Here is a 17314-nt window from a genome sequence, read left to right as displayed (position 1 = left end):
TCATATATAATGGTACAAAACCAGAGTTCAATCAAACAATCATTAGGATTTTGCTTATATAATCAAAAAATTAAAAAATCCTTTTTTTTTTCCTCTTAATCTCTCTCTTATACTAATTTATTCTTGCCTAACACCCGTACCAATAAAAAATTTAGGTATAGGCTAACAAATAAAGAATAGCCAATACTCTGTTCTACTTAATTCTAACTAGCGATAAGCAAACATTACTTGTTTACTTTTTTTTTTTTTTTTTTTTTTACAATTTAAGTGCAAAATCCTAAACTTATTCACTTATGAATTATAATAACTTACTGATAAAAAATGAATCAGAAGTTCCATAATTCATAATCCATTTCTTCATCATCATAGGTGTCACTCCAACCAGTCAAGTTTGGAGGAGGAAGCATTCCCATACCTTGGTACATTTCAACTATGTACCCTGGCATATGTGCATCATCATAATCATCAATGTATGACACTTTTTCTGCTATAGCAGCCGCATTCGCTGTCGATTGACTAGCTCCAACCGCCATCTCTACCGCCGTTTCCTCTTTAATAGGAGGTGGCGGAGGGCGGAATCTCTCGGCAGCCTCAGCAGCAGCACGCTGAATGTCTTTAGTATCAGATGAAGCAGGAACAGGTAAACTCCAAGCAGAGTCTGCAAAATTAAGACAAGCACCAGACCTCCCACGAAGTGCCATCGCAGCTACATCATGTGCGCGTGCAGCCATTTCAGCTGTAGGAAATGTTCCGAGCCAAATTCTAGTCTTCTTGTTAGGCTCACGAACTTCGCAAACCCATTTTCCATTGTTTCTATGTCGGACACCCCTGTATACGGGGTGTCGAGTCTCCTTAAACTTCTTTCGGCCTGCCCGTTTTTTCGGGTAGGCCGAAGCTAGCATGAGCCCTTCCTCGTCTGAGAGAGGGCTCATGCTCATGCTCATGCTATCACTAGGTGAGCAGCTTTTGTTGTTGTTGTTGTAAAACATTTCCATTTTAAGTTAAGGTAAGGAGGTGAAGTGTTTTGTGTGTTTTTTTCTTTTAATGTTGTGTTTTTGTACTTTTATATAGAGAATAGTTTTGGACTTGTGTCTTGTGGTTGTAGTTGATAAATATGATAACCCACTATATGATAGATATTTATACCTATTGATTTAGTGAAATAATATAAGGAAAGAGTGTAATATAATAAAGTTTACAAATCCGGGGAAAAGCCGTAAACACGGAGGTTACAGCTGGTGGAAGTATGGGTTGATGGGAGGGGGAGGAAAGAGAGAGAGTATTTCCAAAGTTTTCTTGTTGGGTTGGTCCCAGCTGTTTCCGGCAGCAGACTAAGAAAACTAAAATAACTGAAAATAAAATATCTTTTTTGAAAAAAATATCTAGAGAAATAGTTCTTCTTTGCCTACGTGGCTGACAATTTGACTGTAAATATGTTATTATAATATATATTCACTTTCATCCGTGCTTATTTCTTTTTCACGGAGAATTAAGAAAAATAGAAATAGTAGGATTTCTTTAAAAAAATATATTTAAGAAAGTGTTTATTTGGTACTTTTGTCATGAAACTAGCTCTTTATTTTATTTTTCCTTTTAAAAAAATCAAAAAGCATGAATTTTTCTTGAAATTGTGTAAAACAATAAATAGAGGTACATATTTTGAAAGAAAAACTAGTTATTAGGTCCGTGCTAAACTCCCGGTAAGAAAAAATTTCATTTATTAATATAATACTTTATGATAATAACACTAAATACAACTTAGCCTAGTGGTTAGAACTTTGGTATATGTATTTGAGGTCTTGGAATCAAATCTTATAATTTCTTAATTTTTTTATTGAACATAGATTACATGAACTAAAACTCCCTATGGAGAGCGCCACGGGGCTAGTTTCTTGTTTTCGCACGCCTTTTAATATATTTGTATAAATAGGGGTATTTTGAAAAATTTGTGTATAAATTGAAGATAATTTAGTTCAAGAAAATTAATTAAAAAGAAAACAAACACAATATTTTGTGACATCCAAGAAGGAATGTAAGCACTATATTATGAGACAGACGGAATACATTATTAAATAAAGTAGGAGTAGGTGTCTTTGAAGCATAGGTCCACTTGAAGAGTGACTAGAAGGTATCTCCGTACAGGGAACTTTTAACAGGTGTTGAGTTTTGATTTGCTCTAAGATTATAATACGTGGGACCAGTAGAAGAGAGACAGTGAAAGAAATTAGAAAAGCAAAATGTTTTTTGTTTTTAGTTTTGGATAGGATCATAGGACCATCATAAGACATTTGTGGAAGCATATACTCCTTTACTTATTGAGTGAGGGTGAGCTAAAGAGGAAAGAGTGTGTTCTCATTTGTGTAGTTTGTTTTATTAAACTAAGATTGATTAGTGGATACTAGAACTTTGTTTGATTTCTTTGTCTCTTCTTGGCAAGTTGCTGGATCTTTTAAGATATTATTGTGAGAAGTTTAGAGACTAAATTTTCTTTTGGGGGGGAGGGGAAGTGTAGGAACTAATTATATAGAGGTATGTGGTGTCTAATTATGTCATAGGGTCATTATAATATGATTACTTATTAGTGGGCTAGTGACTACTAGAAGTATCTATATGTAGCTTTTATCATCACCATTAAATATCTCATTTCTCCACATTTCATCTTATAGCTAAACATGGCCTAATTTGTGTGATTTGATTGAGTTTACTTTAAGGTTATCAGGATCAAGATCCTATTTTGGATCGTAGGGGTTGGTAGGATCGAATCGTTGAAATCGGATCGTAGGATCATAAGATCCTATAATTCCGTAAAATAGAGATAATTAAACTAGGATATGGTGAGAAACTTATGTTAAACTTTTATAGAAATTAATAATGGCATATTTCATTAACAACTGGTGATAGTTTTTCAATACTATAAGAGTGAAGTAATATGCAACCAAAATCTAATAGGACAAATATAATATGTGAAATTACATTAAGATTTTTTTACGATAGGATCAGATCGTAGGGTCATAATATCGTATTAAGATCCTACTATGTGATTTTTTGTGGTTGGGTAGGATTGAAAGATCCTACAAAAATTAAGATCCTACTTAGGATCGGGATCGGTGAGATCCTTCCGGAGCCTAAAATCGTAGGATTGTAAGATCCGAATCGGGATTTTAACAACATTAAACTTTACGTTGTTACTTATCAAAGCAATTTCGAACCTTGATGTACTAGTGTGTAAGTTAAGAACAATCTCTTGTATATTTTCAATAGTCTTTTTTAAAAAAAAGCGGAGACATTTTGTTAATCCAATTAAGTCTATTAAATTAAATTTTTTGGATGAAGAACACACTCTTACGGCTCGTTTGATAGTCGTTAATAATTTGCGGTAATGGGAATATATTTTAAGTGTAATTTTATTAGGGAAACACCCTTAAAATCTCCATGGGAATGCATTTTTTCTCCATTGACAAACAATCTCACCCCAAAACTTGTGTTTTTGTCTCCAAGGGGAAGCAATTTTCATTACCACTCATCACCACCTACAAAGTGGTATTGGACGGGAATGAAAATTCAAGAAGAAAAGTGGACACTTTAAGATAAATTAGCATTACCATGGGAATGGACAATGATATTTTTCACAAATTTACACACAAATTCATTCCCATTACCACCATTTTTGACCAACTACCAAACGGACCATTAGCGCTTTTCTTTCTCTAACTTATTAGACGGGACAGTTGGGCAAATTATTCGTCAGGGTGTTCACGCCATAAAACATATACTTCCTTTGATTCTTTTTATCATTCTAATTTTTTAGTGTCTATCTTCCAGTATACCTCTTTGAACTTAAAGTATTAATTATAACGATTAAATATTAATAAAATATTAATAGAGACGAATTAAACAATACTACACATGACTTTTTTTTTCGTTTAAATTGAGAAAAATTGACAAGATTCTCTTCAAGGTAAGATTCCAATTGAAGATTAAAAAAAAGGCAATATTTCTTTCGTTCTTTTTAATTGCAACATATTGACTTTTCTACTATTCATATATAAATCACACTTTGACCGTGTATAATGATTTATACACAAGGATAAAACATAGTCGTATGACATTTTGTTAATTGGTAAGAAAAAATCCTCTTGGCTACCCTCGCACAAGACCTCCAACAAAAGCCACATACATTACAAGCCAAACACCCCCAAACCTCCTCCTCCTTTCAAATCCCAAGAAATTGAATCCTAGTCTCTACTAGGAAAGATAGAAAAGTTCACCACTTGAGCCGACTATAAATTCTTTATATGATATTTTATTTGATTTATCTCAATATGTAGTATTTTAATATTTCATTTACATAATACTTACAAATATATAACTAAATGTATTAGTGATTAAAATTGTGTGTCGTGTCATGTACTCCATCCGTCCCATAATATAGTGCTTGTTTCTTTTTTACACGGTCTTCAAGACGTAACTTTGACCTTTAATATATTCAATTCCGTATTAATAAAAAATTGATATCATGAAACCACACATTGAGACGAATCTAACAGGATCTCAAATGAATATTTTTTTTTATATATACAAATGAGAATATCTGGTTTGACCCACCAAAAACGAAGTAGGCACTATATGTCTATATTATGAAACGGAGGGAGTATAATTGGTAGATCACGTTGTTTGACATAAGACTTGCTCTAAAATTATCATGATACAAGAGATGAAGAGAATATTCCAAATTTAGGCTATGAATTGAATTGAACTATGAACAGTCAAGTTGATACAACTAAAAGTCAGGATTTAGTTCAATAAATAGTCAAAGTGACACTTGTCACTGGTTACTTTACTTCCTTAGTGTACACTCAATAAAACCACACACACAAAAACTATACAACTAAAAACTAGGCCTGTTCATTAGGCCGGGTCCGGGCCGGGCCGGGTCAATGTGTTAGCGGGCCGGGCCGGGTCAAGGGTGTTGATAAACGGGCCGGGCCGGGCCAGACCCATTACAATCCGGCCCGGCCCGTTTAAGTTACACCTACATTTTTTTCCATTAGACATCTCTTTAATAACGAATTATAGTGCAACCCAGTTGATAAATTACTAGAGTTACTGCCATACTAAAACTGATTCAAAATTTCAACTTCATCATCCATAACCATTCATATGAAAAGTAGAGTAGCAATCTATTACATAAAAACATAACTTCATCATCCATTACTTTCAGAAAAATTCACAACCATGCAGTTAAATTGTTAATACAAAAATATACAAGATTGAGGTAACTCTTCTTGGAACAATTTCAGAAGATCCATTCGTCTGACGATTCTCAAGTGCTATCTGTGACAGTAGAAACTTGCTGGGTTAACATGCTAAAAAGGTTAACATGCTGGGTTCTCTGATGATTAATCATGAAGAATGAATTACATGCTGGGTTGCTGCCATGGTATATCTGCAACAAAGAAAATAGTGTATCAAAATTTCATTTTCTAAAATTTTTTACTCAGTTTGCACTCATCTATAACCAGCAAATTGCTGCACATGGCATAACGTTATGAACAGCAAAACTTGGTAAAAGTACAAACACACTAATTGTCTAATACTATATGTGCTGCCAAATTGCAATAGTCTGAACTGGACATTTAGGTGAGCATAATGCATTCTTCAACTCTAATCTAACACTCATACAATTTTATAAGCCAATTGCACAATGATAATTATTCTGTTACCTACTTTTGTACGAGATTAATTAATCCAGCAAATCAGTTTTGTAGGTAACATGTAGTCGAAAATTACTAGTTTCACATTCACTGTACTTTTGTAGTTTAACTCACTGATCAAGCATGTTTACTTTTGAAAAGAACAAAATTAATATTCCAATAATCTATTGCTGGGTCTTAATACCAAAGAGGTAGAAAATCAACAAGAAGTAACAGAACACTCCCCCTCACATGTTTCATCAAAGTCGAACATTCCAAAACATGAATTTCACTAATAAAATTTACAATTCGAAGCTACACCCAACAATTAGAACTGATATTCAATGGGTTTATTTCACCTAAGAAAACCCAGTTTATGTGAGAAACAAGATCCAGAAAGAATAACCGAAAATTAGGTAATAAAAGCACACCCAATTTCGTACAGCAAATCAGTGATAATTACATAACATAAATCGCAAATTCTACAAAATCAATAAGTTGAAATTGCTCAAATCTCAAAAAATCATACTCAAACAAATAAAAGGAGATCAAATCAAATGTCACGAATTCCACAAACAGAAAAGAGAGCGAAATTAGGGTTTTAGTGAAACTTTACCTTCAGTAGCATATGGAGTTGCGAATTACTTGTTCGACGAAGAGAAGATGTGCGACTGTCAGACTGACGAAGAGGAGAGAGAAAAAAAATCCCAAAAGATGTGCGAATTTTCCAGATCAATGAGGAGGAGAGAGAAAAAAATTTGGGGGAAAAATCTTTTTGTTTAGAATGGTACCATTTAGAAAAGTTTTTTTGTTTCAAAAAAGAAAATTTTTTAAAGACCCTTCAAGAACCCGCCCCAGCCCATTCCAACCCTTTTATTCCCTGACCCTTTAAGGACCCGCCCCATTTATACTAAGGGTCGGGTCATGTGTAATTTAGAAGGGCTCGTTGAGGGTTATTATTGGGCCCCCGCCCCAATAAACAGGCCTACTAAAAACAACTAAAGAAGCACTAATTTTTGCCACCTAAGGAATACTCCTATTATGTAATTTGTTCTCTTTCTTCTTAGAAGCCACACGATCAAGAAAATAGAGATCACAAAAACGACAAAACGTTGCTTTTTTTGGAATAAAGTGACCTTTTTCTATTATTTTCTTAAGGGCTAAGGCCCATTCAACTATTCCCACACGGTTGGTAGTTAAACTAACGGCCCACACTGATAAGGAAAGGGGTAGTTTTTTACTTAACAGTTCATCACTACTACTCCTACTGTTTATCCGCGCAAACGCGTGTACCACGTGATTTATTACTATGTGTCTTTTTACTTGCTTTGCTGGATGGATCTCCATTGTTAGATGAATATTCTTTTCTTTAACTCATTTTGATTATGTCATGATAAATTTGTTTTTCATGTCATCATCATTCATCACCTATTCACCTTATCCTACTCGTTAGTTTGTTGATGTAGGCAGCCGTCTTGAAGATTTTGGAGCCTCAGTTTTAATATGAAAATTAGGCCCTTAAATTTATAGAAAATAAAGACGGAAGGTTAGAGTTTTAAAGATGGAAAGTTGAAAATCTAAAGATAATTATTGACAAGTTTATTAAAGGTGGGAAACAAGGGTGATTTCTTCCAATATGAAGTAAAATTTTCAAAATATTAATATATTTCGAAGCCTTTATAATTTTGGGGGCCCTGTGCTGTTGGACTCCTTGCACACCCTCATCTACCCCTCTGGATGTAGGAAGGTTAGCTGCCAAATACGTCGAAACAGTTTGAAATGATTTATATTAATCGAGGTTTCAGTATAAGAATGGTTAATAAAATACCTTTTCGAAGAGGGAAATAGACCAACGAGTCAAACTCACTGTTCAGCCGTGATCGACATGCTTTTTAAACCATCCGAGTTCGTCTAAGGCTCGAAAATAACATTTTAATTATTTTCGAATTTTGTTATTTCCTGATTTGCGTATTAGAGTTTTGTTTAAACTATATAAACATTATCATTAGCCGTCGTTAGAAGGCAGCTTTTATCTTAATAATAATATTATAGAGTTTAACTTTTTTCTGGTGAATTCCGAAGTTCTTACATATTTATCGCTTGTAAATTTATTTGTTCGTTCTAGAAATTGCACTTGCTTTCACTTTGATAGTTCCAACTGCGTCATTTCTACCTCTTCTATTTCAAAACATAGTTTCTTTTTATTCTTAATGATCACACCTTAAAAATTTTGATATACAAAATTAAGCAAGTATATACAGTTAGGCATGTGACATCTTGTGAATTAGCCTCAATATATAATTTTATACTACCAATTTTTTAAAACTTTTATTAATACGTGGCTAAAGTTATTGAATGTCATACATATACATTGTAAAGGTGAAGTATAAGTTTTTGAGGTGCTTGCTTCTCATATGCAAATGGCAAAAATCCATTGTTCAGCTAAAGATATTGAGTATATTATTGTTCTCACAAGACACGTTATACTCTAGTTCTTTTTTAAGGACACGTGTACTATAATTCTAATGTCAAATTAAGTATAATTTTGTTTAGTGGCAGTCAAATTGGCTACGATATTCGGGTAATCTAGAACGGCATTTTATTTTGTTAAAGTGAGCACATAGAATATGTTAAGAGTGAAAGTGAGCACATAGAATATGTTAGAGTGAAAGTGAGGGGGGGACTTTTCTTTTTGTTGTTTATGTTTTCAAACAGATGAGAATGCAATTTATTTCATCAACTTGACTTAGCTTGCCTGTTTGACTTATACATTCACATTTCATCATTGTTTACATTTAGAATGTTCTTCAATGACTATCATAATTATTTTATTTTATTTGATTGTCATCCGGTTCATCAGAGCTTTACTTCCACTACATCCGAGTCCAACCCTGGTCACATACCTGGCTTTGGTAGGTGAGTCTTTCAATAAGAGTTTATGCATACGGTGAAGCTCAAACTCGAACCTCCCTTTTGAGCAATATCAAACTGCTTTACCAGTTGAGCCAACTCTGATTGGTGACTAACGTAATATAGATGAAATATTTTTCATTTTATTTATGCTAATTGGTTGAAGAAATGTCTCTTACGAGACTATTATAGAATAAGTAAAGATAGACTTTGACTTTTGTTAGGATTTTACATGATTTTCTCCAGATTGAGCTTGACTTCACATATTAAAATCTAAGGTGTGTTTTATTCCAAAAGAGAGAATTTGAGCATTATTTCAACTTAACATGTAAAAGAAATTGTTTATAATCACCTTTCAATATGATCAGTCAGTTCAGGAACTAGAAATATTTTACAAGTTCACGATTCGTATGTCCAAATAATTGTATTATACAATTCACCTCATTAATCTCTCAAGTATTTTACAACTAAATTACATACAACTCTTTGGACCTTCGTCAGTACTCAGTACTGTCATTGCAGGAAAAACAGATGATCTCCATCTCTAATCACACTAATATCTTCTATTTCTGCATTCTCTGTATTGATGATTTTATTGAAGCATCGTCCAAACTTTTTGCCTGCAGTTCACAGGGATGAATTATCATTAGAAGTGTTAGAGATTAATCTAGAAAATTCTAAATGTTTGATGAAATATGTGAGAAAAATATCTAATTTGTATCTAGAATTATCTTGTGAAAAAACTAAGATATTTGTAATTGAAAGAAAAATCTAGAAGTTAGGATACAACAACTATAAATATATAATATGTGCATGAGTTGAAAAGGGAGTCAAACAAGTGAGCTCCACACAAGATATTAGGAAAGGTAGAAACAAAGGGTTCTACCAAGTTGAATGAGAGACATGAGCTCTCACAAACACACTTGTTCAATTAATTATCAATGAAAATGCAATTTTATGATACTATTCGGGTCCATCAAAACTTCCGTGTACGCCATAGATTCTATCAAGAACGACGCGATCACGAAAGCAGCATATGCAAAAAAAGATGAGTTTTACTTGATTGTTGATGGGTATGTTCTGACTCATTATAAACATGATCACCTATGTTACATTCTAAAGCCTATAACATCACAATACCAACACTTATTTGGATCTATGTTATTTCCTATGATAGCCTTAAACAATTTAACAACATTTGTAAATTCTATCATAACTTCTCCTCTAGGAAAGGAAGACAAGCTTACCTGCAATACTGAACAGCTTTTCAATGCTATCAGGTAAGATAATCAGTTTGCCATATTGTTGCTCCTCAACACGATCAGATTGCGAATTCATGTAAATCATAACTCTTAACATATTGTTAGTGTTTGAAATTCCTGATTCAGAATGTTCTATATAATTGCTCGATCTCGAGTTCTTGGCTACTATTACTTGGTTACAGTAGTGACAGAGCTTGTGGCTTCCTTCATTGCCATATCTGGTTTGGATAATGCTACTGAATCCTGGTGTTTGTTCTTCATTGACCTTAAATGATCCGTGATATATCAATGAACTTTCATGGATTTGATCTTCACATCCATTCTTTATGCACATCTTACATTCTTGTTGGTTGTTAAACCATTCACCATAACAATATTCCTCGGATTTTTGATGCTCGAAAGAACCTTGATTATTTTCTAGAGATTTAAGTTTCTGCAAATAGATTAATGTGGCATTATGTCACCAAAACAGTCATGTCTACACATATTTTCTGAAGACTGAAGAGTTAGGCTATTTATCTAACTGTTCTCCATAGATTAACGAGTTATAGTGACTTTTTTTACCCTTACTAGCTCTATCGTATGGTCCATAACACAAGGTAAATAATGTCAATATACCTCTGCTTCAATGGAGAACAGCTAGGTGAGTAGCATTTCTTTTATATATGTTATCGTTACCAGATATAGATTGCTCATTATGATGTGCTCGTCTGCTTTGTTTGCTTGAATAATACTTGTAAGTGAAGATCTACTTAACCTTAAGATCTGAGACAACTCTGTGGTTCGAGCTGTGAATGGTTGTGGCCTATCACATAGTACCCCTATCTCTCCAAATATATCTCCTGCAAGTATCTTCTGCACAACCTGCATTTTTGTCAATGTTAAAAAAAGTCGAATACTCTCTTTGATATGTGTTAAAAAAATATAGGTCGTTTAGCTAATTCAGTCTGATCCTGAACATAAATCGTTCTATAATACTAGAAGTGATTTAAACCAACTTCTTAACATATGTGTAATTGCATTGCAAAAACGGGAAGTATTGGTTTTCCTTGTAAGCGGACTCTCTTAAATTGAAAACGCGAGTACCTGATCATGTTCATTAACGTGTACTACCATCTCCTACAAGAGCAAAAAAAATTGAACAAGTGCATTAGATTGGCAGGTTATGAAGGGCTTGGGTGTATACTGTACTTGAGGCACTTAGGAGTTACCACTACACCAGATACGAGGATATAAATATCCGTTGGTGCCTCATTTTGTAAAATCACATCTTCTCTTGGTGGGAAATATTCAGCCTCCATCTCAGAAACCTGTGTACAAGAGAACCTGGTGTAATTATGCTTAATATGGCATATATCATATATATGTAGCAGACTGTCTGACAGTCGGACCAGGTTTAAGCTAAATAAAAGATGAAAAAAGGTTAGTAATAGACAGAAGACTTTGAAAGTTAAAAGATCAGGCAAGATAAGTAAAAAGTTAACCATTTGACAGAACTATAACTGTTATTAGCGTATGAAGAGCCAAGTTCAGTTGAAAAGATAGACCATTAGAACTCTAGAAAAGGTCTTACCAGTTGGCAAAGGAAATTTTGAGAAACTCCACTGAAAAGCTGGACATTTTGGACAATGGGAAAGAAGAGATATTGGGCAATGTTCGAACGAAGAGCTTTGGGCAGATGGTTTAGGGTCTCTTGCTGTTTTAACCCTTCTGTTTTGAACTTCAGACATACATGTGACAACATTTGGTCCTGTATTTGTGGAGGAAGCTGATTGCGTGCTGCGAATTCTGTACAAGCCCTGACTGTATCTCTCTGTATAACCAGCCGTTTAACATGAGCATTGAAATCAAAGCAGAAGTTATGTTGCAAGCTTACAAGTAGTATTGTCAATTATGGGAAGGCCAACTTGATCTAAGAGACTAAGAGTGTATATTCTGTCAGAAATTTATATGCATTGTTGCTCTGATCATAAACAAGGCACTCCATGATTTGTGAACTGTGATATCTGATGATGTTGAGATCCTTTTTTCGATGTATATACTGGCAGATAATTTGGGAAATGTCCTATATTTCCTGCACTTGTTACTCGGACTGAGGCAATCATGTGTCAGAAACGGGTACAAGGTACATGTATATTTTACTAGTGTTAGACTAGACCAATTACGGTAAAAAATGTAGTGTCCAAGTGTTATCCTCGTATATGAGACTTGAGAGTGAGGGATAGCCTAATGAACAACAAGATTTCTGATGAAGCTACTTACAAAATTTCTGGTGCGACCAGTCCAGTGAACAACAAGATTTGTCATATTTCCAATGAGATACGCGGTAAGCCCTAGGTTAAACAGCATGTAGAAGATGTCGAAGAGCATCTCGTTTGTGTTTTCAGCATGTAGATCGCCATAACCAGTGGTTGTTAATGTCACAATAGACCAGTAAATAGAGGTGATGTATCTTTCCCATAAGCTTTGTGACTTAAAGTTTGAGTATACTGCACCAATCCATGTTTTCTCTGGATCAGGATATCTATCTGCTATCAGGTAATAGAAGCATCCAGCACAATGAACAACAAATAGAGTTACCTGAAATCAATATTCATGTTTCAAATGGTTCAAAATACAACTACATGTGTTATAAATATGCTAGAGATAAGTAGAGCAACCTATCTCATATTTGTTATACTAAAATCACAATTCACAAATGTTAATAGTAAGTATATTGTAATGAAAGTTTCACCATCTTGAAAGAGCTAAAGGATGATAATACCCCAGTGTTCACATACAAAATCTGCTATTGCTACAAATTTGTGACCCAATACTTTGTTACCTGGACACTTATACTCATGTCTGATACGGGTACATGTCCAAGTGTCTGATTCGGCTAATCTATCAAAATTTTCAATGATTTTGGTCCAAAATAAAGTGTCCGTGTCCATGTTCGAGTGTCAAGAATTTGACACAGGTACTTGAGGTGAATTGAAGAGTCTATGTAACTCACACCCAATATACAACATTTAATCATTAATTTATTGTCGTATATGCAACCAAAAGATGTTATGAAAGAAAAGAGGTTCATATTAATGATTATGATTCGGATCTTTCTCATAGATAAGGTAAGTAAAGTTTGAGATAGCTTACCGAGACTAGTTTGATGCAACGGGTCCAGAAATAGTTGAATCGGATGTCTTTTTCAAGCCTAAGGACAAACAAATTTATAGTAAGTCATTAAAAAAAAAAAAAAAAAAAAACCTTGTAAAGGATCTATCAAGTAAAAGGGGTGTTCATAAAAAACCGAAATACCGCACCGAAATACCGAAAAACCGGTCTAAATGGGTGGTTACCGTACCGACAAAAAAAAGTTTGAAGGGTACGGTTACCGAACCGATAAAATTAGCGGTTAAACGGTACGGTTACGGTTATGATTTTTGAGTGAACGGTTAACCGAAATACCGAAATATTTTTTTTCTCTATTTAATTATTATGAAACATTTTCAAACAATTACATTAATTCTAATAATTGTTGCTAAGTTACAACAATTAGAGAAAGTATGTAATTATTTGGGAACTCTAATACTAATATAAACATCGTAATTAGGAAATTAAGTGAATTCTTAGTGTTAGATATGTTTTTCAATTGATTTATTATCCACTTTATAATACATTTTATATTAGAGTATACTCCCTCCGTTTCCTAAAGATCTTCCCACTTACTGTTCCTACAGATACCAAGGAAAATCAAGTTGTGTGGGGCATGGTGTGAGTAAAGTATGATAGAGAAAGGGGTTAAGATAAATAAACAAATAAAAAGGGGTTAAAGTAGGAGAGATAAAGGGAGTAAAATTGAATTAATAATGTAATGGTGGACCATATGATAGTGACATGAGAGGGTAAATAGGGAAATTTGTTTTGCCAAATAAGGAATAAAGCAAAAGTGGGAAGATCTTTTGGGAACACCCTTAAACGGAAAGAGGGAAGATCTTTAGGAAACGGAGGAAGTATATAATAACTAAATATATGCACGAAAAAATTGAAAATATATATGTACAATAAGTAAAACATAATAGTATAACTTAAACAACGGTTAATGGTTAACCGAAAAACCGTACCGAAAAAACGGTTAACCGCTTAGGCGGTAACCGGTCTAAGCGGTTACGGTTACGATTCACAAAAAAGAGCGTACCGAAACTTCCGGTTACCGAACCGAAATATTGTTTCGGGACGGTTAACTACCCATGAACACCAAACTGTGCATCTATCCATAATCTGTGTGTATTATAGCTATACATTAATATCATAATAGAGGTGGACAGTAAATAAACTAGCCTTATATACACTATCCGTGCAAAATCATATATTCTTTGATTACTTCTTTGTTTGCAAATGATGAAAAAGATGTTGTAGTATAATTTGTTTTTGAAAGTTAGAGATTTTTTTTTTTTTTGAAAGTTAGAGATAAAATAGGGATTTTAAGTTGCTTTTTAGTTACTCTTTTCCTTTCGTTTTTTTTTTTTGTTTTTTCTTATTTTTTGGTGTCCCCATATGTTATCTTATATAATAGAGATATCCCGCATACTAACAATTTGTCATGCATATGTTAGAAAATAATTTTGTATAACGGTCTGATTACATACTTGCTACAAAAGTATCTTAAATTATTTTTAAAAAGAAAGTTAGCCTATGTAAAAGTTTTTTAAAAAAATTTTAGGTTAAAAATCCTTTTTTACTTGAAACGCAGGCGGAATATTTTAAAAGTTAGTAATTCATTCGACAAAAATATCTGGTCAAATCTATGACAAGAGATCGGCTAAAAATAAATAAAAGAAGCCGAGTCAAGGCTTGTATAGTTGTATACTTCTGTGAAAGTATAAAAGTAACTTATTGCAATTAAATCACGAGGAAGTGATAAAAAAAAGTCACTCTAGTCGGGCAACAAGTTACTTTATCTTGAGGATATTTGGCAATTAGAGTTTTGGAGTAAAAAAGAGTTTTTGATCATTTTTAGAGTTTTAACTAGTCAAAAACTCTAAAAAGGGTGTTTGGTAAAATAGAGTTTTGGAATGAAAACTCTCAAAATGAAAAAGCTCTTAATAGGAGCTTTTTCTTTAGAGGACTAGGTAAAAATATGTTCAATGATTTTTTTGTCTCTAATTATACTACTACACATTGTATTATAATGTCAATAAATGTCATTTCACTCAATCAAATGGCAATAAACTTTTAGCAATCAGTTAATTATTACCAAATACATCTATAATAATTTTTTTTTGTCAAATCAGCACATCAAACCTGATGAACAAAAACTCTAAACTCTAACAGCAAACTCTAAACTCTATTTGCTAAACAGGATCAAGATATCTATAAGTTTGGTGTATGTAGGACCTGGCAAAGAGGGAGCTGACTCTTCGAAGTCTCCATAGTCTAAGCATGTTAAGTGCTTTAAAACCAAGTCCACCATTGTGATGCGTAAAGAGGAGACTAAGAGTCTGAAGTGGTGCTGTAGAACAAACATCAAGAATAAACCAGGTGGATAGGTACCTGTATGTTCAAACATGTAACAAAATTTTATGTCCAAATTTAAGCTACTATATGTGAAAATGACCAAAAGATTAATACTTAGCTATCTGCTTACTAACCTTGTTGCAATTTTCTTATGATCATCGATTAGTAGGCAAGAATGGGTATCAATGTATGCAACAAAGAAGGTAAGAACTATATCAACAGCAAAGAAGCCATTGATAATGTGATCAATGATGAAAACTGCATCTTGTTTGTATTCAAGGAATGCAAACTCAAAAGGACTGATCCATGCTGAGTATATAACCAGGATAACTAGAAGGATCTCCCATGCCCTGAAATTTGATTTTATGGTAAATCATGAGATATTGCACACCTTCTCAGGGATTCTATTCCAAAATAACAACTCACATTATAACTTTAGAGCGTTTTAGAAGAACATGCCATATTCTAAATTAAGGAAGTTAAAATACTCTTTTAGGGTATGTTCTCTTCGGTATAAAACAACTGAACTTAACTGAATTATAACTATTAATAGTAATGATTATTATCTAGGAGTTGAACTAAACTGAATTGAACTGAATCGAAGTGAACTAAACTGAACTGAAAATAAGCTGGGGAGAACAGACCCTTAGTATCATGGTAAGATGAAAATGGAATGGTGACTAGATTTCTTATATTTGACCCTATATTGAACATGCAACTTTTTTTTATGTGACCGGTAGAACTATGGAAGTAAAATATACTTCTATATGTTCTAGGTTATTATGGTGAACTATCTAGAATAACTGGAAGTATTATAAATTGCACATTCTTTATCTATTACAAAATAATTAATTACTTTTTCAATTCGTCTTTAAAGTATAATTCACTTTCTAGTATAGTAAGTTAAGTTTAAATATTCCTAAAAGTATCATACTTAAAAGATTTTACGAGGTTCCTGCTAGGATGACTCTTGCTCTGGTGGGAAGAAGGATTTCATGTTATCCTAAAGGACAAGAAAAGGAAATTAATGACAATCGTGAGATAAAAATAAAAAGGTAAATTCTTAAAAAAATGATCCCAAATTAAATGTGACCTATTATCTAGCTAGTTAAGAATGACGAGAGTATATTATACGCTTAATTATTACATTGTTGTTTTACCTGTATCGTGGATCAAAAGGTGAAATAACGTGTTTTTTGAGCTTGATGGCTTGGTTGATTCGGGCTCCAAGGGATGGTAGTATATCATTTGAGAAAACAGCGCTACCATAACTACTACCATGATCAATTCTCAGCTCATCTGTGCAAAGACGTTTGAAAATAGTCTTTGTGCAGGAAACCAACATGCTTGTAAGCAACGTTTGTATGTGGTGTAAACTGTTACTTATAGACTTCGTTGTTTTTCTTGTATAGTACATTTGTTTATATAATTGCAATGGACGTAGTGCAAAGTTGCCAAGTAGATGGTGATAGATAACAATATTTGCAAAAAAAAGGGAAGGAAACATGAATAGAAAGATGTGGCCCAGGAAGAGATCTTGTGTTTGTAGGATGGAGAAGGATCCAGTGATATTAATGTGGCAGAGGGACGTCTCTTTATATAAAACTTTAGCTGGTACTTCCTCCGTCCCATAATATAGTTTGCATTTCATTTTGAGTGTCCCAAAATATAGTTCTCATTTCCATATTTAATTCCACATTTTTCCGTAATTTCTCTAGAAAACTGTGTCCCATCATTTATTTGCTTCTTGAATTTTGTTTTTTCCTTTGTTTATTCAACCAAAATGTTACAATTAATGCTCTTTCACCAATTATTCTTCATTCTCTCTCCTAAAATTATATTTTCCCATACATTTATTTAAATAAACAAAAAAAATTACTATCCCTACTTGCATAAATTACCGCAAAAAAAGAGAAATAGGAACTATATTTTGAAACGGAGGGAGTATAATGT

The 17314-nt window shown here is 33.4% G+C and overlaps 2 protein-coding genes across 3 annotated transcripts; both read right to left on the bottom strand.

The window, feature by feature from the left end:
• Positions 1–228: 228 nt before the first annotated feature.
• On the bottom strand, positions 229–1126 carry LOC104906454 (dehydration-responsive element-binding protein 1D). Its single transcript, XM_010695207.4, has one exon. It carries the CDS (start codon positions 993–995, stop codon positions 327–329), a length of 669 nt encoding a protein of 222 aa, XP_010693509.2. The 5' UTR covers positions 996–1126; the 3' UTR covers positions 229–326.
• Positions 1127–8924: 7798 nt separating this feature from the next.
• LOC104906455 (potassium channel KAT3) lies at positions 8925–16768 on the bottom strand. 2 transcript variants are annotated; one of them, XM_010695208.3, is made up of 11 exons: positions 16522–16768; positions 15496–15711; positions 15242–15397; positions 13001–13058; positions 12128–12445; positions 11439–11678; positions 11077–11175; positions 10952–10984; positions 10544–10729; positions 9851–10298; positions 8925–9223 (listed from the first exon to the last, which is right to left on the bottom strand). In XM_010695208.3, the coding sequence occupies exons 1-11, from the start codon at positions 16704–16706 to the stop codon at positions 9117–9119; spliced, it is 2046 nt and encodes a 681-aa protein (XP_010693510.2). In that variant the 5' UTR covers positions 16707–16768; the 3' UTR covers positions 8925–9116. The 2 variants fall into 2 exon arrangements, with proteins under 2 accessions (XP_010693510.2, XP_057249547.1); XM_057393564.1 differs by lacking the exon at positions 10952–10984.
• Between the last annotated feature and the right edge of the window lie 546 nt (positions 16769–17314).

The sequence above is a fragment of the Beta vulgaris genome, chromosome 3 (assembly GCF_026745355.1).
Source record: "Beta vulgaris subsp. vulgaris cultivar EL10 chromosome 3, EL10.2, whole genome shotgun sequence".
Classification (NCBI taxonomy): domain Eukaryota; kingdom Viridiplantae; phylum Streptophyta; class Magnoliopsida; order Caryophyllales; family Amaranthaceae; genus Beta; species Beta vulgaris.
The sequence above is the reverse complement of the archived record's forward strand: the minus strand, read 5'-3'. Positions and strand labels throughout refer to the sequence as shown.